We start from the raw sequence: 21,974 nt of genomic DNA, 5'->3' as shown, positions 1-21,974 counted from the left end.
TTATTGGTCCAGTTGTGAGGATTTTGTTTTCTTTATATTGAGGTGTAATCCATACTGAAGGCTGTGGTCTTTGATCTTCATCAGTAAGTGTTTCAAGTCCCCTTCACTTTCAGCAAGTCAAGGTTGTGTCATCTGCATATCACAGATTGTTAATGAGTCTTCCTCCAATCCTGGCACCCCATTCTTCTTCATATAGTCCAGCTTCTTGGATTTTTTGCTTAGCATACAGATTGAATAGGTATGGTGAAATGATACAACCCTCACCCACACCTTTCCTGACTTTAAACCATGTAGTATCCCCTTGTTCTATTTGAATGACTGTCTCTTGTTCCATGTACAGATTCCTCATGAGCACGATTACATGTTCTGGAATTCCCATTCTTCCCAATGTTATCCATAATTTATTATGACCCACACAGTTGAATGCCTTAGCGTAGTCAATAAAACACAGGTAAACATCTTTCTGGTCTTCTCTGCTTTCAGCTAGGATCCATCTGACATCCCCCTAGAATGGATGTCCTCTATACAATGACAGCCCAAAATCCAGCTCCATCCTTTCCTCATCTCAGCTGATGGCCTTGAACAGGCAGCCCCACGCACTTCCTGCTTGAACTGACATGGGCAACCCACAAAGCAGATCAGTGCTGGTGTTTGGAGCCCTGAAGACAGGGTCACTTTCGGCCATTTTAGTGTATTTCTAATTAAAAGTCCCGTAGTCTTTAGGCAGCCACATCTTTGATCATTCTACCAAAAGAAACTGTTTAGAAATAATACTTTTAAATTCCTACTTTGCACACCCAGAGCAGCCAATCTCACTTGCTATTTTAAAATTAATGTATGTGAAATTTTCACCTAATGAAAAATGATCAGTATTTATGAAAAAAAAAGCAACGTGGAATCTGTCCCCAAGTCCTCATTTGTTAGGAGCTGCTGTTGACGAGGCAAGAGGAAGCCAGAAACCTCTTGTATGATTTAAGTCTTGTGCTTAGGCTAATTTTTTTTGCAACAGGTTTCAATCATTGCAAATTACACGGGGATCCTACCAACTAGAATGCTGTGGCACAGAAGTTGGGCTGAAAGGAGCTTCTACTGGGTGTTTCAAGTCTCCTTTCCAGTTTCACATTATGCATTATTTATTTACTTGCTCTCCTGAGGACTGCATTTAAGCTCCACAGACACTCAAGCTGAATTAATTTCCAAATAATCTTGTGCAAGTCTCCCAGGTTCTCCTACAAAGAAGCTAGGTATTTGAATATCTCAGTGTTCCATCTCATACCCTGGTTTTCTGCTTAACAAGTAAAATGCCTTTTCTCTAATACCTGCAAGTACCTCTGAATTTCTGATGCTTCAGGCTGAACCAGGACAGTGTTAGACACTGACACCAAGAAGCCACATTTGATGAAAACGTCTTTTGGCAACGCTGATGTACAGGGCTGTGATGAGCAATCTTCCAATGATGAACATTCATTCCTTCAGTTGTTCATCAAACATTTATTGAGCACAGGGGTTGGGCAGGAGGGATGCAGACGTGAATCAGAAACGACTTCTGCTGTCAGGTTGCTCAGGGCATGTAAACACACAGCTAAACTGAATGACGAGAGCAGAAACAGAGGCGTGTAGAGTGTTCTGTGAACCCGGGGTGACTGATTCTATCTGCTGAACTCAAGGGCACTTCACACGTGAGACTGTTTGATCTGGATTGCAGAGATAGTTCTTACCGTAGGAAGAGAAAAGAGCATCCCAGGTAGAGGCTCAGCCTGGCCAAAGGCATGTTTGAGGAATATGAATCCATTGTTTGGTGTGGGTGAAATTTAGAGTTTGCAAGGGGGTATGTGGAGGTAAAACTTAAAGACTACAGTTGAGGTCAGATGATGGTGGTCCTTGAAAGCCATGCCGAGGATATTGGACTTTACCTTAGAAGCAGGGAGGAACTAGGGGAGGCTCTTCAGCATTGGATTGCCATGATAGGGTCAGAAGTATACTGGGTGGGCTGAAGGGAAAGAGACTGGAGATAGGAGGCTATAACATAGCCCAGGTGAGAGTTGAGAATTTGGTTGCCACGGGTGCATGGGGGGAAAGAGGGTTTGAGAGACATTTCAACAGAGTCTGTTGGATTTAGTGATGATTAAATGGGGGGTAGTCATGAGGGAGGGTTATTAATCTAGAGCCACTCCCAGGCTCAGGCTTGGGTGACTGGGCACAAAGAACAGTTGATAGGAGGCCAGAATTGACCCCTCAAGCAATATATCCATCTCTAAACAGTAGGGCTTCTAACTGGGCTTCTTCTGATTAGAACATCTGCTGAGAATTTGCATTTCTCTCAAGTTCTAACAAGCTCATGCTGCTGGCTAGAGACCAATTCTGAGAACCACTAGTAGAGCAGTGGTTCTCAAAATTTATTATACACAAGAATCACCTGGGGATTTTGTTTAAAATGTAGATTGATTCAGTATCTGGGGTGGAAATACAAATTCTCAGAAGGGGTTCCAACTGGAAGGAAGGGGTTCGAAGCCCTGCTAAACAGCCCACGTTTCCCACATCAACACATGATGAAATTTTAGCACCGATATTAGAAGTAGTAGTTGTTTTCTTTGATGATTTTCCTAGCCTGTGACTCCTCTAGGATTAAAGAATTCCCTAAACTGACCACTTTCGGGGAATTATAAATTCATCTGCATTAAATATATGTCATTCAAGCTTCCAAGAGTACCCCTCAAACTGAGATTTGGAGGATTCTGGGATTTGGTGATGCAGTGTTAGTGGAAGAGGCATTTGGCCAATGATCCCTGGGCCAATGTGAGAGAGAAGGAGGAAGCAGAGATCAGATCACCACAGAGAGGAATTTTGTGGCAAGAAACCTGCCAAGCAAAAGAGTGAAATGTCTCTTGGTGGTAATGGCCCCCCAACCCCACACCCTCATTAAGAAATCACTGGAGTTCTGTCTTCAAAGGTGCTATTGAAGGGATTCTTGCCTCTGGAGGGCTGTTATGATGTGTGTTCTCCAAGGCCCAACGTTTCTTAAAGTCTGTCTGTATGTTTGACTGCATGGTTGAAGAATGGGGCCTGTTTAAGATGCGAAAGACCTCAGGAAGGTCTGAACTCTCCCTTCCAATGTCTGAAGGGCTGCCCTGTGCAAGGGAGAGCAGGCGTGTCCTATGTAGCTCTGAGGGAGGACCAGCAGTTGGAAAATTGGGACAATTTATACAGCAGCTCTCACACAGAGTTGTCCCGGGAGGGAGCGAGCCCGGGGGAAGGCACTAGAATTCTGAATGGAGTTAGACTGGGTGCATTTAAGGGCTTACCACCCCTAAATTCTGTAATTTTAAGTTTCTGAAGATAGACACCAAATCTCCAAGAAGGGCTTTTTCTACACAGAAGTCCCACTGGGCCTGCTTTCATGCAAAGCACCATGAATTTGAAAATGAGCTGAACTCCTGATATGATGGTAATCTTTATGACACTTCATGGAATTGTTTACCTGTTATTTCACCCCATGCTCTTCTCCCACAATCAATAAATAGATTGTAGGGCAGGACACAGGTCTTACACTTTTGGTATCTTCAGCACCTACCATAAAGCCTGAGATAGAGACACCTAACATGCTATCGATTGAATGAAGGAGTTTTTTTTAAAAAAAAACACAAACATTAGATGAACACCTCTTGGGGGCCAGGTCTTCAGCTGGGTTTGTGGGGAGATCAAAAGACAAAACCCTACCCTCAATGACCGTACTCAAACATATACATACCAAAAAACCAAACCCATTGCTCTGGAGTTGATTCTGACCATAGTGACCCTATAGGACAGAGTAAAACTGCCCCATAGGGTTTCCAGGGAGTGGCTGGTGGATCTGAACTGCTGACCTTTTGGTTAGCAGCCACTTAACCACTGTGCCAAGAGGGCCCCACACATATGCATACTTGCCCAAAATGACACATTGAAAACAAAATAATCATACTACAGAGTTTCAAACACATTTCAAGGCGGTAGTCAAGGTGCCCTGCTTGGCTGGAAGATGCCTAGTTCTACTCCAGTGAACACCTGTAGGTTAGTAGCTTGTCCTACTCTGGTACACAAAGTTACAGGGTAAACAGAGCACTTCTTACAACTTCGAATTTTTGCAGGAATGGATGTATTTTTATATTAAAACAAATATGCATATACTATGGGGTGGAGTGCAAATTTGTATGGATATTTTTTAAAAACAGGAGGCTTCTGTGAAACGCTAGGGTATTCAGAATGTATTTCACACTGCCCCAGTCTCTGAGGCGGGTGTGTGTGCTCTCTCCCCTCAGCAGTTGGGGCTCTTTCGTAGACACATTTGCAAGGCCCAGCTGGGAGGTCAAGGGCACCCAAGAAACATTCCCACTGGAGAGCAATCCCCACACCTCAGATCCCTGTGCTTGCCCTTATTTGCAGTACAGCATTTATGCATTTTCCAAATGGAGAACATGGAGGATAAAACAGAGATATCTGCTAATGTCGGAAGAGATTTTCAAGAGTGTAGGGAGACTGACCAGAGAAGAGCTGAGCACAGACAGTTGGCTGTGATACGTGGGGTCTAATTTGATAATCTGATGCAAGATGAGTAAGCCTCTCAAAAAAGAAACCATTTGCAGAGCACATTTCCCAGGGAGCATTGCTCATTCTACCGAAGAAGTTTCCAACATGTGAGGAGGAGGAGTCATTGACTGACTGTCTCCCACTGCAATCCCCAAGAGCTATCAGGAAGTCCAACTTCGAGAACCTTTTGTACTGAAAAGAAAAGACTATAATCAGGCATTTCATTATGGCTGTGGCATAAAATAGCTTTTCATGTCCATGTCATATGAAGGTGCAAGTATAGAACTGTCCAGCTTTGAGGGACCAACAAAGCTGCTTAGGCCCTGAATGTTTTCTTACTTATTTTTAGTTTATGGATTCAGGGAGAGTCAGCACTCCTGCAAACCCCTCACCCCCCAGAGATCCAGGGCCAGAGGGATGGCTCAGCTCCCCACCACCCAGGCCTGGCTGAGGTTTTAAATTTTATTTTTCAAAAATTTATATGGTGCTTACTATGTGCCAGGCACTATTCTAAGTGCTTTATAAATACAGGCATTCACCGGGTTACAAACGAGATCTGTTCCTGTGTCTTTAAGAATTTGTCGGGAATGCAGAACAGGTGCACACAGTTCTTATTTAGCCTTGCTTTTTTTTTTTTTTTTTAGTGCAAGAAAAAGCTCGAAGTCTGTTCAATGATTTAAAACCTGCAGGTACAGCAAGTGTAGGTGACTGTGATGAAGAATTTGTTGTGAGTAGGAGTTGGTTCGATCAATTCAAAGTGAGGGCAAATTTACATAACATTAAAGGGCAAGTATGAGTTGTTCATAAACTGAGGATTGCCTGTATGAGCTCACTTAATCCCCATGATAGCCCTATTAGGTAGTCACTGTAATTATTCCCATTTTATAGATGAGAAAACTGAGGCACGAAAAGGTTAATTTGTCCAAGTTTGACCCGGGAATTCTGGCTCTGTGGGTCTAAGCTTTTAACCACCATACGATGGTGCCTTTGCTGTGCTGCTGGAAAGCCAGCAGATTATTTGCAATGGGAGTTTGGGGCTGAGATCTCCCTACGAAGCCAGTCCCAGGTATGTATCAGCTGCCTAGATTCCAGCCTCCACAGCGAACTCCCTCAAGCCATCTTGTTGTCTCCGCAACCACCCATCCACCTGTCTTTTTGCACTTACCGTTGCCATTGTCCACCTTCCTTCCTGTGGCCCTTCACAGCAAATCCCTGGCTGAATGTCACTCAGGTACAGGTTTGTCTCCTTTAAGAAAACACCAAAGTATTTATTGAATAATCTGAGTGTTGAATATTCATAAAACAGGTCTCTTTACAAAATACTTAATCTCAGGGTTTCTTTAAATAGCACTAACATCCTACCCATGCTTTGAAGCATTTGATTATTAATCATTAACTACTTAACCTGGAAACTCCCTAGCCCACTATGCTTAAAGCCAAAGACGCACTGGGCCAGTTACCCGTGGAAAATTAATTAGAAACGAAAGTGGAATAGAACTCTGAAATAAGCAGAGATGTCTTGGAAATACAGGATTCAGGACATGCACAAGTGCCTCGTGAACACCTTGACTGCAAAAGTGAGACCAGCCTGTCCTCAGCCTAGATGCTCCAGATTGGCCACCTTGGGGTGGAGAGAGTAAGCCGTGAGCCAGGCCCAAACCTCTCCTGAAAGGGAGTGATGGTTTATTTAAATATGCCTAGTCCTGTGGTCCTCAAAGTGTGGTAGTTGGACCACCACCAGCAGCAGCAGCACCTGGGAACTTAAAAAGTCCAATTTTCGGGTCCCACCCAGATCTACTTATGCAGAAGGTAGGGCCCAGCGATTTTTGTTTTAACAAGACCTCCAGGTGCTTCTGATGCCTGCTAATCCATTTACCCAGTCTACATCCCCAGGGAAAACAGGGTTACTCTGGTGCTAGCTGTTCCACCCCTAGGCACCCCAGACACACATCTGGGGAAACTGAGGCAGAGAGGTGCTTGGTTGTGTGGTCTGGGGTCTGCTCCCACATGCTTCGAAGTGCACATAGTAAGCACCCTATGTTGAAGCACAGATTGTAGTGCCCAGAGCGCTTCTCCTTTTGCAAATGAGAAGATAGGAGCCCAGAGTGGGTCAGCCTCCTTGCCAGGTTCCCACGGCCAGTGCCGGCCAGAAGCCGAGGCTGGAACTGGAGTTCTGTGTCCTTCACTCCAACTCACACTGCCTCTCATGCCCTTTCCAGTCTCCTCCAGAGAGGCCCAGAAGAAAAAGGAATTAGGCTGGGGCTGGGAACCAGCTCTAGGACTTATTATTAGCCTTCTTAATTCTATACGTTCAGCTTTCGATTTTTTTTTTTAATGCTGTTTCCATATTTAATTTGGTTTCCATTCCAATTAAGCTCTCTGTGCGCTGCGGCTTCTCTCCTGCCAGGTTTAATTGACCTTATTTAAATTCTTTTAATTAAAAGTATTGTGTGTTTCCAGATCTGTAGTTGTAAGTATTACACAAATCATTTGGATGGCTGGACTGGTAAACCAAGCAACTGGGCATCCTACTGAGGGAGTGGCCGGCTGGGGAGCTCTGCATCAAACCCCAGCACCCCAGAGCCATGGGACTGGCCTCGAGGCTGCTGTCTGACCCTGGGTGTTAGTACGAGAGCCTTCTAACATCTATCCCTGCTTCCTTCCAGTAAAGGGGGCAGACCTCAGGGTTCACAGCCTTACTGGCCATGTGACCCTGGGTGAGTCTCCCAATCTCTGTAAGCCTCAGTCTCCAATTATATAAAATGGGGATAATTATAGTCAACACCTTACAGGGATGCTGTAAGGAGTACGTGAGAAGAGCGCTAGGTGTATGGTGAAGGTTAAGAGCTCAGCTGCTAACCAAAAAATGGCATTTTGAATCCAACAGCCGCTCCTTGGAAACCCTATGGGGCAGTTCTACTCTATCCTGTAGGGTAGCTGTGAGTCAGAATCCACTTGATGGCAACAAGTTTTTGTTTTTGTTAATGATAAATAAGTGCTAGCTGTTACTATTTTTGGGTATCCCCCAGTGGCACAAATGGGTAAGCACTCTCAACTGCTAACCAAAAACTTGGTGGTTCAAACCCACCCAAAAGGGAGTTGGAAGAAAGTCCTGATGACCTGCTTCTGAAAACCCTATGGAGTACTGTTCTACTCTCCACACATGGGGTCACCATGAGTCAGAATCAACTTGACGGCAACTGGTTTGGTTTTCTTGGGTTTGGTTACTATTTTTATCTCAGGTGCAGAGCCTTCAGGTAGAGGTACCAGATAGTGATAACACCAGCCTTCTTCTCCCAAGGGTGCTGAACTCACCTGAAGGGGCTTCTTTGCAATTTTGGTGAGTGGGTTTTGCTTAGAGAGAGGGACAGCATGCAGCTTGTTCCTTGAGAGGGGTGGAGGTCTGAGAAGACAGGATGGGGACAGTGCAAGTGGTCCATGCTGGCTCCAGCACCAAAGGATGGACTGGCTCCTCTCTCCACACCCCAGATGTATCCCAAGGAGCATGCCAGGCTCAGCTCCGCAGAGCCCCAGGGTGGCCTTACATCCCTATTCTAGAAGGCTTTCTTCTCTGAGCCTCCAGGGAAGGTGCTGTCCTTCACCCTTTTTTGACAGGCCCAAATACTCCCATTGAGTCACCCGCCCCTGCAGAAATCCCACTCTTGGTTCACTCCATTTCCCGCCCCACCCCACCCCCACTCCCGCCCTTCCAGGAGGCCACACTGGCTGTTTCTGCCCCAAGGTCACCACATTTCTTGTCTCTAGGGTGCTGAGGGCATGGCGGGGCCAGGGTAGGGCCTGGGAAATGTCAGATTTGAGTCTCTGAAGGAAGATTTTACTTTTCAGAGACCTCTGCTCCCATCTCCCCCTCTCAGCCCTTGGTAACGTGCCCCCCAAGGGGAAGAACACATCAGGCTTAGAATGTCTCTTGTGGCTGGCAGGAAAGGAGGGGTCTACAGTCTCCTCTGCCTTTGGACAAGTTTCTCCAAGCTTCAGGGGTCTGTGAAGCAGCATTCTAAGCCTGCAAGGTTGGTCTGGCCCATGAGAATATGCTGGGCAGTCAGAATCTTCAGGGGAGTGGGTGCAGGTGCTTTGTCTGGCCCCCCTTTCTGTTTATCATGCATTTTTTGCTGAAGCCCCAGACCTGATCCTCTGAATCATGCAGCCCCATATCTGTTTGTTGTTTTATAGCAGAAAGGGACTTCTCATCATCCTTCTGCTCATCTTCCCAGTAATCAGGACAGAAATTATCAGCTGGACCTCCAGACAATGCAACCAGAAGGGTGGAGAGGCTTTCTTTTTTTATTGAACTTGAGATGAACGTTTACGGAACAAACTAGTTTCTCATCAAAGAGTTAGTACACACATTGTTCTATGACATTGGTTAACAACCCCAGCACATGTCAACGCTCTCCCTTCTCAACTCTGGGTTCCCTATTACCAGCTTTCCTGTTCCCTCCTGACTTCCAGTCCCTACCCCAGGGCTGGTGCACCCCTTTAGTCTTGATTTGTTCCATGGGCCTGTTCAATCTTTGACTAAAGGGTGAACCTCAGGAGTGACCTTATTACTGATGTAAAAGGGTGGCCAGGGGCCATATTTTCAGGATTTCTCCAGTCTCTGTCAGGCCAGCAAGTCTGGCCTTTCTTTTTGAGTTAGAACTTTTTCTACATAAGCTCTGTCCAGGACCCTCTATTGTGATCCCTGTCAGAGCAGTCATTGGTGGTAGCCAGGCACCATCTCATTGTTCTGGACTCAGTCTGGTGGAGGCCGTGGTAGATGTGGTCCATTAATCCTTTGGACTAATCTTTCCCTTGTGTCTTTAGTTTTCTTCATTCTTCCTTGCTCCCAAAGTGGTGAGACTAGTGGACTATCCTAGATGGCCACTCATAGGCTTTTAAGACCCCAGATGCTACTCACCAAAGTAGTATGTAGAACATACTCTTTATAAACTATATTATGCCAACTGAGCTAGATATTCCCCAGGGTCATGGTCCCCACAGCCCTCAGCCCAGCAACTTGGACCCTCAGGGAGTTTGGATATGTATATGGATCTACCATGACCTTGCCTTGTACAGGTTGTGCTGGCTTCCCAAGTATTGTGTAATCTTACCCTTCACCAAAGTTTCTATTTATCTATTGTCCATTAAGTGTTTTTCCTTCCCCACCCCACCCCTCCCTTGTAACCATCAATTTTTTTCTTTTTGTCTGTAAACCTTTTCATGATCTCTAGCCATTAGAGTATTTACAGTAGTGGTCTCATACATTTGTCCTTTTGTGATTGACTTATTTCACTCAGCATAATGCCCTCCAGATTCATCTATGTTATGAGATGCTTCACAAATTTATCGTTGTTCTTTATCGTTGTGTAATACTCCATTCGTGTGTATGTACCACAGTTTATTTATCCATTCATCTGTTGATGGGCATCTAGGTTGTTTCCATCTTTTTGCTATTGTGAACAGTGCTGCAGTGAACATGTGTGTGCATATTTCTGTCTGTGTGATGACTCTTATTTCTCTAGGATATATTCCTAGGGTTGGGATTGCTGGATCATATGGTATTTCTATTTCTAGCTTTCTAAGAAAACCATATTGTTTTCCAGAATGGTTGTATCATTTTGCATTCCAACCAGCAGTGCATAAGAGTTCCCATCTCCCTGCAGCCTCTCCAACATTTGTTATTTCCTGTTTTATTGATTCATGCCATTAATGCCAGGGTGAGATGGTATCTCATTGTGGTTTCGATTTGCGTTTCTGTAATGGCTAGAGATCGTGAGCATTTCCTCATGTGTCTTTTGGTCACTTGAATGTCTTCTTTGGTGAAGTGTCCATTTCCTTTGCCCATATTTTAATTGGATTATTTGTCTTTTTGCTGTACAGGTGTTGAATTTTCTTGTAGATTTTAGAGATTGGACCTTTGTCTGATTTGTAATAGCCAAAATTTTTTTCCCAGCCTGTAGGTTCTCTTTTTACTCTTTCAATGAAGTCTTTTGATAAGTGTTTAATTTTTAGAAGATTCCAGTTATCTAGCTTATCCTCTGGAGCTTGTGTGTTGGTGGTTGTGGTTTGTATCCTGTTAATGCCATGTATTAGGGCCTGTAGCATTCAACCTATTTTTTCTTCTATGAACTTCATGGTTTTTTTTTTATATTTAGGTCTTTGATCCATTTTTAGTTTTTGTATATGGTGTAAGGGTCCTGTTTCATTTTTGTGCAGATGGACATCCAGTTTTGCCAGCACCATTTGTTAAAAAGACTGTCTTTTCCCCATTTGGTGGACTTTGGGCCCTTGTCAAAGATCAGATGACCATATGTGGATGAATATATATCTGGGTTCTCAGTTCTGTTCCATTGGTCAATGTATCTGTCATTCTACCAGTACAGGCTGTTTTGACTACTGTATAGTAGGTTCTGAGGTGAGGTAGTTTGAGTCCTCCTACTTTATTCTTCTTCATTGTGTTTTACTTATCTGGGGGCTTCTTACCTTTCCGTATAAACTTAATGATAAATTCTTCCATCTCTTTAAAGAATGCCGTTGGTATTTGGATCAGGATTGCATTGTATTTGTAAATCACTTTGGGTAGAATTGTCATTTTCACAATGTTGAGTCTACCTATCCACGAGCATGGTATGTTTTTCCATTTACATAGATCTCTTTTGGTTTCTTGCACTAGTGTTTTGTAGTTTCTTCTGTACAGGTCTTTTACATCCCTGGTTAGACTCATTTCCAAGTATTTTATTTTTTTAGGGGCTATTATAAATGGTATTGTTTTCCTGATTTCTTTTTCATTTTTCTCTTTATTGGTGTATGGGAATCCAACTGATTTTCGTAGTTTATTTTGTACCCTGCTACTCTGCTGAACCTTTCTATTAGTTCCAGTAATTTTCTCATGGAGTCTTTTGGGTTTTCTATGTATAATATCATACCATCTGCAAATAGGGACAATTTAACTTCATTACCAATTTGGATGCCCTTTATTTCTGCTTCTTGCCTTATTGCTCTCGCTAGGACTTCCAACACAATGTTAAATAGGAGTGGTGATAAAGGGCATCCTTGTCTCTTTCCTGTTCTCAAGGGGAATGTTTTCAGCCTCCCTCCATTAAGAATTATATTGGCCACTGGTTTTGCATAGGTGCCCTTTATTATGTTGAGAAATTTTCCTTCTATACCTATTTTATTGAGAGTTTTTATCAGGAATGGGTGTTGGACTTTGTTAAATGCCTTTTCTGTGTCAAATGAGATAATCATGTGATTCTTTTTTGTTTTTATTTATGTGGTGGATTATGTTGATTGATTTTCTAAATGTTAAACCATCCTTGCATAACTAGTATGAATCCTATTGGTCATAGTGTATTATTTTTTTGATATGGTGCTGAATTCTATTAGCTAGAGTTTTGTTTAAAATTTTTGCATCTATATTCATTAGAGATATTGGTCTGTGATTTTCTTTTTTTGTGGTGTCCTTGCCTGGTTTTGGTATCAGGGTTATGCTGGCTTCATAGAATGAATTTGGAAGTATTGCTTCCTTTTTCTATGTTCTGAAATATTTTAAGTAGTACTGGTATAAGCTCTTCTCTGAATGTTTAGTAGAATTCTCCAGTAAAGTCATCTGGGCAAGGGCTTTTTTGTTGTTGGGAATATTTTTTGATTACGTTTTCAATCTCTTGTTATGGGTCTGTTCAGATTCTCAACAACATCTTGTGTTAGGTAGTGTGTTTCTATAAATTTGTCCATATCCTCTAGGTTTTAAAATTTGTTGGATTATAGTTTTTCATAATACAGTTATGGTCCTTTTTATTTCAGTTTGGCCTATCATAATGTCTCCCATTTCATTTCTTATTTGGGTTATTTGTATCCTTTCCTGTTTTTCTTTTGTCATTTTGGCCAGTAGTTTGTTGATTTTATCGATCCTTTCAAAGAACCAACTTTTGGTTTTGTTGATTCTTTCAATTGTTTTTCTATTCTATTCTCTATTTGTATTCTGTATTTCATTTATTTCTGCTCTGATCTTTATTTCCTTCCTTCTGGTGGCTGTGGGCTTCTTTTTGGAGTGGCTTTCTCAAGGCCGCACCACTGATACCCAAAAAAGAAGCCAGGTCTTCAGAGTCCAGTTCAGCACACTTCCCTTTGTATGTCACTGCCTGAAATGCTAGCAAACCAAACCAACTCAGGGTGCCCCATGTGTTGCAGAGTAGAACTGTGCTCCATAAGTTCTTTCATGGCTGTGACCCTCAGAAGCAGATTGCCAGGCCTGTCTTCTAAGGCACATCTGAGTGGGTTCGAACCTCCAACCTCTCAGTTAACCACTTGCACCACCCACAGACTCCTTTGAAGCCCTCGTGAATTAGAAACCTGGGCTGGTTTCAGACCCACCCTGCCTGAGCTCTACTCCCAAGAATGTGGGGTAGGACATACTGCCAAGCTGTAGTATATATACATCTACGTGTATATATGTGGAAACCCTGGTGATGTAGTGGTTAAGAGCTATGGCTGCTAATGGAAAGGTCAGCAGTTCAAATGGAAACCACATGGGGCAGTTCTACTCTGTCCTATAGGGTTGCTGTGAGTTGGAATCAACTCAATGGCAACAGGTTTGGTTTTGGTTATATGTATGTATGTATGTATTGGGGAAGGCCTCCTAAAGAAGCACCAGGTACTTGCTGCAGCCTGGGTGTGGGTGACAGATGTGCTCAGACTTGGAGGTTGCAAAGTTTTAGACGGAAGCTATAGAAATCCAGGGCAGACTTGGAGTGTCACAAGGAATGCCTATGAGTCCAGAGGTCCAGCCCTTGAGGGACAGGATGGACACCCAAAGTGAACCACAGCATCTGAGAGGACAACTTAAGACTGTCCTCCACAGTTATCCCAGAATGGTTCAGAAGCATGGTGTGGCCACCAAAATACCAGGCTATGTGGAAGGAGCCTACTGTCCAGTGTAAATGAGTGGTGGTCCCCTGCTCTGTGGTCAGTTCTGAGTGACACAGAATAGCTGGAGCTTGTCCAAAGGAAGGCAACCTGGATGGCAAAAAGATACAGAATTGTCCCAGGAGTGGTAGTGGAAGGAATTGGGAGGTTTAACCTGGAAAAGCATGGACCTGGGGGGACATGGCCATCACCTTGCTCTATTGGAGGGGAAGGAGTAGAGAAGCAGGAGCAGACCCAAGTGTGGAAGGACCCCTTGTGGATGCCCCCAAGACAAGGATTTTAGTTCAATGGGGGAAGACTATTCCAAAGGTGGAACAGCTCAGGGCAAGAAAGTGCTTGTTCAGAAGAGTTCTTCAACTCTAGAAGTGGCCAAGCAGAATGGCCCCACGGCTGAGATGTAGAGGCCATTCAGCCTGTAGATGAGAGGGAGAGGGAGAGGGTTGGCCTTCAAGGTCTCTTCCAACATGGGGATTCCTGGGTCCCTCTGAGCCCTCATCCAACAGCCACTCTGAGTCTTCGAGTTTCTCTCTGGTTCCCTGATGAGCTAGCTATTTCAGCTTCCCATCTGTTCTGTTGTCTCTCTGCTGCTGGATGCAGTGAGTCACTGCTGTTGTCTGGAGAGGTGCTGGGTTAGGGGTGCAGGGGGAGGGGCCCTGCTTTATTTACTGGAACACTTCTAAAGAGGTCCTGGTGTGTTGGGCTGTCTTCTACACACCAGAAACTGGGAATTCCAGCTCCAATGATGCATGTGCACACACTCCTCACCCCCCTTTGCCATTCAGCTCCCCCATTCTCTGCATTCTTCACCCCTTTTGAGGGAGCTAGACTTTTTGCTTTTTTTTTTTAGTTGAAGACTAACACACATACAGTAACATGCACTAAACGTAAATGCTCCATTCAATGATTAAAAACAAGTAAATGTCTATGCAACCAAAACCCAAGTCAAGAAGTAGCAACCTGCCAGCACCCTCTTGCCTCCCGCCAATCATTTCCCACTCCCTTCTCCCCAGAGGTCACCACAGGTTTATTTTGCCTATTTTGGAAGTTTATATAAATAGAATATATAGAGAGAGAGAACAGTGTGTGTGTGCCTTCTTTTGCTAACCTTATGTTTTGAGAATCATCCTTTTTGAGCATAGCTCTAGTTTGTTTTCATTCCTGTCTAGTGTTCCATCATATGAATAATGAATATACAAGTTATTTATTCATTCTATTATTGATGGAGGTTTGGGTTTTCTCCAGGTTAGAGCTTTTACAAATGATGTTTCAAATAGAATTCAAGTTCATGTCTTTAGTGCACATATCTCTGCTAGGTATGTATACACCTCTGAGAGGAACGATTGGCTCATAAGGATATGTATGTACTTCAGCTTAGGAGATACTGCCAGTTTTCTGTAGAGTTATGAGAACTGGGTCTCTGGAGTCATAGTGCTGACCTGAACCAAACCCAGGCTCCTGGACTATGTCATTTGGGCCACTGAGCCTGGGCCCAAAAGCACGTGGCCCTGGGCCTCTGATGATGCTCAAGTTGAGGTTGATCATGGAATGAGGCTTTTCAGAGGAGGGCCTGCCCCCCGGGATAAGAGCTGTAAAAGCAAACCAGCATGCCACATCTGAGCCAGATAGAGGTCTTTGTCCTAGCAAAGAACAGGTGTGTTGTGAAGAGAACTGAGGTGTATGTTCCTAGAAAGGAGACCAACACGTCAGAGACAAGAGGGCCTGAGGTTTCACAGATCTGTCATAGCCTCACTGGGTCCCAGGCACCTGACCGCACAAATGATTCCAGCCCTACCAGCCTCTAGGCCTGAGGCTCCCCAAATCTTCCTACATTGCCTCTGACCCTGCTGTCTGCCCTGGCTCCTAGGGAGGCCCCATCCAGAATCGCAAGTCCAAGCGCTGTCTGGAGCTGCAGGAGAACAGCGACATGGAGTTTGGCTTCCAGCTGGTGCTGCAGAAGTGTTCGGGCCAGCACTGGAGCATCACCAACATCCTGCGGAGCCTGGCTTCCTGACCCCCCCAGGAGCCACGTCCCACCCGCCCCTTTGCTACTGTGTAGCACCTGCTGCAATGCTGCCTGCTGTCTTGTGGGGTTGTTTGGAGTCTGAGGAAGCCAGCTCAGTGGGCCCCTAAAAGAGCTTTTTATTTCCTATTCAATTTTCATGGAATTTATAGAAAGATGCTGAATGGTAGGTAAGGGTGTCATATCATAAACTATTTTGCAACTGTAAATAGGGGACAAGTGGAAAATATTTATAACTGACAATAAAATACTATTGATTAAGAAAAGGGCTTTTGTGGTCATTTGGTGCTCTGTGGAGATTGATGCCTGGCTCCTCTGAACTTGGGAGTTCTTATAGCCAAAGATGTGTCCCGGTTTGCCCTTCCTGCTTCACATCCTTGAGAAAGACTTCTAATCCCCTGCACACTGTGGGAGCTTGTGTGCAAGCTGTCAGCTTACTTTGTGAAGCTCAAGGCTGGCAAAGGGGCCACATGACCTCAGTCCCCACCTCCAAGGGAAGGCTGCATTTGCCTCTCCCAGAGAGGTTCGTCCTCTGTAAGGCAGCCTCAGTTCTTCATTTCTGGAGAAATAAGGACTGTTCACTGGCCACTGAAGCAGCGTCGGCTGGGCTTCAGGCTACACTGTCTTCTCCTGATGTCTCCACATCACCTTACCTCCCAAAGCTGTCCGCTGATCAGCCCCTCAGCAGCGACACTCACCTGCAGCAAATACCCAGCCCATTGCTGAGGCCAGTTAGCAGGGGTGAATTATCCACTAGGCAAGGTAATACCGGATCATCTGTACTGAACAATTTCACATTTTTTCACATCAAAGATTTTGCTTATAGGTATGGCTGGCGTCTATCTCTCTCCCAACCCTGCAGCACCTTCCTACAGAATCAAAGTCTCTTTTCAAATTTACAGTCCCTGACGGGGAAGAATGACCTAGTACACAAGGTAAGTCTTACTTGTGCTTACTTACTAATCTGTAGTGACCAATTTCACATCAAAGAAATTGTGAAATTGGTCACTACAGGTTAGTAAGTAAGCACAGGTAAGCCCATGCTTTCTGGGTCATTTGCCCCGGCTAATAGCCAACCCCTCTGGACGCAGCCTCAGGAGACCATGGCCCTCAGGTGGAGCCATCTTTCTTGGAGCCTGTGCCCAACCGTCTGTCCCTCTAAGAGCTTCTGGCAGAATGTTTCATTTCCTGGGGTTCCGGTTTTTAGTTTGAGGGCTCCCTGGCCCAGCGCCCCAACCCTAGTCCTCGCCTGCCCCTGGCCCTCTCTCCCTCCCCACATCCCCCCGGCCCACTCATCCCCCTAGCTCACAACAGAGCAATAATGATTGACAGGCTCTAACTAGAAAAAGGTAACCCTTTCTGGACAGGTTTCAGCCTCACCTACCTCCTCAAGTTCTCTGGGACCTCCTTCCCAGGGGCTTCCAGCCCAGGCATGTGTCTGCTTTGGTTCAGTAGTTTACAGTTGAAAAACTGATGTGCGTAGAGAAACCTCCCTGTACCTGTGGCACCCCAAGAGAAGAGGGTCTGCTGTCTCAGCCCCTTTTGCACATCAAGAACCCCAACCCTGGAGGCCATCAGGGGCATCCTGGGCCACCATCATAGATTACCCTTTAGATTTTCCCCGAACCCCAATGAGCCCATGGGCTCCATACCTCTGGAGGATGCCCACACATTTGCCAGGCAGGTCACAGCTCATGGCCACCACCTGGGAGCTCAACATGGGGAGCAGGAGCCCCCAGCTAGGAAGAGGCACCTACAGAGTTGTAGGGGTACCTTCCCTAAACTCTGGAAGCCATCCCCCTGTATTTACTTCCCTTCTTAACTAAACTATACTCATTCAGATCCTCATCTGTCTGTAGCTGTACCACCATCCTATACTTCTAAATTTACCCTCTGTTCATTTCACTCTCCACCCACCTGATTCTTCACCTCTAAACCGCCAATTCTGTTCTTCATAATCACTCACATGGATGCCCTACACCAGCCATTCCCAAAGCGTGGTCTTCAGACCAGCACCAGTACCATCACCAGGGAACTTGTTAGACATGCAAATTTTCAAGACCCCTCCCCTCAACCCACCTGAATCAGATACTCTGGGGTTGAGGCCCAGCAATCTATGGTTTAACAAGCCCTTCAGGTGCTTCTGATGCCCTCTAAGGCTTGAGAACTACTGCCCAGCACCAACTTCAACCAGTTTGCACCTGTCTTCACTCCCACAATTGCTCAGGCCCCCATCTCCAAAGCATCAGTTCACACTGCTCTACCTACTCACACCAACTTCCACCTCATGAAAGTAGAATCCAGAATGCCCTGTGCCTCTACCTGCACTCACACTACATCCCTAGAGTAGAGTGGAAGGACTAAAAGTGTGGACTCCAGCTGGACAGCCTGAGTTCAAATCCCAGCCCTGTCACTTATTAGCTGGATGATCTTGAGCAGTTACTTGACCTCTCTGTGCCTCAGTTTCCTTCTCTTTAAAAAGTAGGAATAATAGCATGCACTTTATGGGGTTGTGAAAATTAGTTGAGTAAATTTATGTAAAACACTTAGAACAGTGATGAGTACATAGTGAGTGCTATAAAGTCTTCCTATTATTATTTCATCCATTGACACCCTGATACCCAGTTGCTATCACCAGCATCTACACCTTTACATTGATCCACACCACACTTTGCCATGCCTGTCAACATCCACATCCCATCCCACCTGTACTAACACCCACTTGGGTCTGTAGCCACCTGCCTGGAGGCATTTGTTCTCATGCTCCTTGCTACCTACACTGACACCCCTACAAACTCCACGTGCCCTTACCCACCCATCAAATACATTCCACAACAACCCATTCCAACATCCTGAGGAGCAAACCCCAGAAAGCATCCCATCCCGTAAGTTAACCTGGAGGCTGTTAAAACAGGACAGGAGAGCAGCTCCCTCCTGGGACGATAATTCACCATTTCCCTGAGCCCAGATGCCCAGGCCCTGGAGGTAGAAAAGGCTCTGAAAGTGGGAACCTTGTGCCCAGTCCAGGCTCCTCATCAATCAGGAGTACGAAACAGCAGGAAGTCTGAGGCCACATGTCTCAGGGCAGAGGCGCTGGGCAGGTGTAGGGCAGAGACAGGGGCTCCGGAGCATGAACGATGGAGGAAGAACAGGAGGCCCCGGCCTACGTCCAGCTGCCTCCCCACCCCAGCCTCATTGAGCTGCATTTCCCACAGCTGCTGCAAGCTAATCAGCAGCTGGTTAGGGGCTTTCTGAACACCCAGAGTGAGATCATTATTTTGCTTAATGATTTGCACATTAAACAATTTTGTTTCCTATTTTCACCGATACTAGAAAAGGCTCCTATAACCTGTTCATGAGGCCTCCTGGACAGCCAGCCAGCCCTGCTGCCTGGCCCATAACCCAGTTCCACACCTCAGCCCCCAGCCTACACACAGTCGCTCCCCATGGTCACTTCTGTCCTGAGAAACAAAGAAGGTGCGCTCTTCGCTCCCCATTGGAGGATGGATGCAATTGTTGGCACCACAATGGCAGAAGCCATCAGTATCCTGGTTGTATCCCAGCCTGCCCCATAGGTCACTGCCAAGAGCTCCAGTACATTCCTACAGCCCCTACAGCTTCCTCTTTCTCTGCCTAAAGCCCTTCTCTGGCCATAGGCATGTGTTTGAGCCTATGCCTGGACAGACTGGAAGTGCCAGAGTTTAGACTTCAGGAACAAGCCCAAAGCCAAGAGGGTGGGCCTCTGCACCCCTCAGTGGAATGACTGCACTCATGAAGCCCCAGCCTCTCAGAGGATCCCCAGTGGGACTGGGCCCCAGTTGCCCACCTTAACGTACCCTTTACTGACCTTCCTCTATGCCCTGTCTCATTTCCTAACTTTGTGCTTGCCAGGATCACCTCCAAATGCTTGCCTGTGGGTCTCCTCTCGTATGATGACCCCCTACCCATGGCTTCACCTGCCACCTGGACACCAGTTACCTCCAAATCTGCATCTATGCCTAGACAATTCCCCTGAGCTCCAGGCCCAGATCAGCCCCTGGTGACAGGCCCTGGACAGTTGTGTGGCTATCCCTCAGACAATGCCAACTGGAAGTGTTAAAAAACAGACCCTTCTGAGCCCATTTCAGTGATCAGCACCATCATCCACCAGGTGCTCAAGGTAGGTGCTACTCATACCAACCCTCCTCCCCCCATATCCTATTACTCAGTACATTGTGACAGTTATGCCTCCTAAATACCTCTGGAATCTATCTCTGAGCCTCTCCATCACCCCCCTCTCCAGTCTCATCTACTTCCCATCTCATCCGTTCTCCACACTGCAGCAGTCATTGGGATCTTTCTGAAACACAAAAACGATCAGATTTGTTCCTCACCTAAAACCTTCAGTGGGTCTCATCAGAAGATTTTAAATGACTGCTCAGCCACTAGCCCTCAAAACTTTCTCCTTCAGTGTGTCCAGAGGCCAAGTGTCAGGAGCATCCAGGTCAGGGGCGTTAGACATAGGGGTGGGCTGTGGGTGGGAGGAGCCCCTGGGTTCCTGGACGGCACACTCATTGGAAGTCTGTAGCCCAGGCCCATCCCTCTAGGGATGTGAAAGTCCCATGTCCTTTTAACTTTTGGGGGGGGGCAGTTTTTTGTTGGTGGTGATGGGCAACAGAGGGATGGCAAAGAGCAGATCCCAAACCCCAGGAGACTACCTACGCTCATCTTCACCTTGCTCATTCCAGTTGTGCCTTTTTTAAGAAAGGTCAGCCCCAGTTGTACTATATTCCACAGTGGGGAGGGTGAGTACTCAAATGACAGGGAATTTTTGTGTAAGTACCTGAGTTGTTCATCATTGCCCTCCATGTCTATATCCCTCTTAGGAAAAACTGTCCCAACCACAGCCCTAGCTGTCACCCTATTTGTATCATGATCATGTACTCTTCCCTCCATAGATGGTTCAACTTGACCCAAGGGCAGGTGCCCAGAGGCTGGCCAGCAATTGATGATGACACACTACAAAAAGATAAGCTGAGCCAATCAAATTATGTCTGTGAATTTGCACCATGACACATGTAAAGAATCAGCCAGTTAATAGCCAGTTCATAGAAATGCATAGAGACAAGCTGTGGGATAGACCTGAGCCCCAAAGGGCCAAACAAGCCAAAGCCCTGTACACACTGAAGTTGTAAGGGAAAACCCCAGCTGAGCAGAGAAAAGAGATGAGGAGCAGAAAGCAGTCGGCCCATCATGAAGAAGACATAACACATGGTCAGGAAAGAAGTGGACAATGGGCAGGTCCCAGAGCTGCCTGAGTTTCCTCTTCACTCCATAAACTTCCTGATAATTCTTCTTTTCCCTGAGGCTGGCTGGGCCATTTCTTATGGCTAAAGGAACAAAGATGAGGGAGGGGTGCTACCAAACCTTGTTGAGAGCTGTAGCAATGGAATTGGGCTACCCAACAGGATCTGCAGTCAAAAGGATAGGAACCTTCACACCCTCTGCAGAAACTACAGCTCAGCAGGGAGGTAGCCTGGGGTGGGGCAAGGCTTGGGGAAAAAAATCTCTACTTCTCTCTTCTTCTGCTGTCAGATATTCTATCTACACCTTTCATTGGCCAAACGCAACTGGAAGCAGAGGGCACTGGAGCCATGGACGGTCATGAGGTCAAAAAAGAGCAGAAAATGTGTGTAACCAGCACACTCATTCCTGCCTTTGCCTGATCTGGAAATGCCAGGCCACCTTATTACCTCTCTCATCTTCCTAGCTCACATCATCTTACCCAGATCCCACCCAATGTCTCTTGCACTGAAACTAACCATACCACATATAGGAAGTTTAACTATGTATTTCACTTATGGACATGAGAGGTGAAAGGAGAGAGATCTCCCCAGTTACAGCATGAGTCCCTTGAAGACATCGTCAGCCCTGCTTTCTCCTGTCCAATTACTCTGGAGTCACCAAGATCAAGGCCCCTTCTATAGAGCCTGGGATGAGCCTTGACTCACCTTGTCACACTGGAGTAGCAGATAGATTGCATCCATCGAGTACACTATGTTGGTAGTAACTGCCTATATTGGAAAAGATCCTGTGACTCTGGCTTTCACAGGCCAGAGCACCAGAGTGAATGAGCAGGAGAGGGGTGAAGCACACACGTGAACTGCATTTTTGGCCTTTCCATCCTGCCCCTCTCACCCCACTCCACTGTGCTGCTGCAGGACTGTCACTCCCACCTGGGGCTGAGTCCCATGGGGTTGTGCTCTGGCACCTCTAATTGCCTAGGGTGCTACCACCAATGGACCACCTACTTATCAACCCCACATCCTACCCCATGGACCAAAACCCCTGGTTGTTGCCCAAGTCACACAGACCCTCTAACTGCCCTGCGGCATCAGCCCTTACTGTCCATGCGATTTCCTCAGCCCTTCTACCATTGGACTCTGGCCTCTTCCCCATCCCTGCCAGGGAAGCGGGCTGAAGTCCC

The 21,974-nt window shown here is 46.0% G+C and overlaps 1 protein-coding gene across 1 annotated transcript in view; it reads left to right on the top strand.

The window, feature by feature from the left end:
* The window catches only part of GALNT18 (polypeptide N-acetylgalactosaminyltransferase 18), a 400,900-nt gene extending 385,142 nt beyond the window's left edge, over positions 1-15,758 (top strand). The window contains exon 11 of the mRNA XM_049890385.1: positions 15,353-15,758. Coding sequence (XP_049746342.1) covers positions 15,353-15,499 — 147 coding nt within the window. The 3' untranslated portion in view covers positions 15,500-15,758. The remainder of the gene's footprint in view (positions 1-15,352) is intronic.
* The last annotated feature ends 6,216 nt before the right edge of the window (positions 15,759-21,974 follow it).

This window comes from Elephas maximus, chromosome 7 (assembly GCF_024166365.1).
Source record: "Elephas maximus indicus isolate mEleMax1 chromosome 7, mEleMax1 primary haplotype, whole genome shotgun sequence".
NCBI lineage: Eukaryota > Metazoa > Chordata > Mammalia > Proboscidea > Elephantidae > Elephas > Elephas maximus.
The sequence above is the reverse complement of the archived record's forward strand: the minus strand, read 5'-3'. Positions and strand labels throughout refer to the sequence as shown.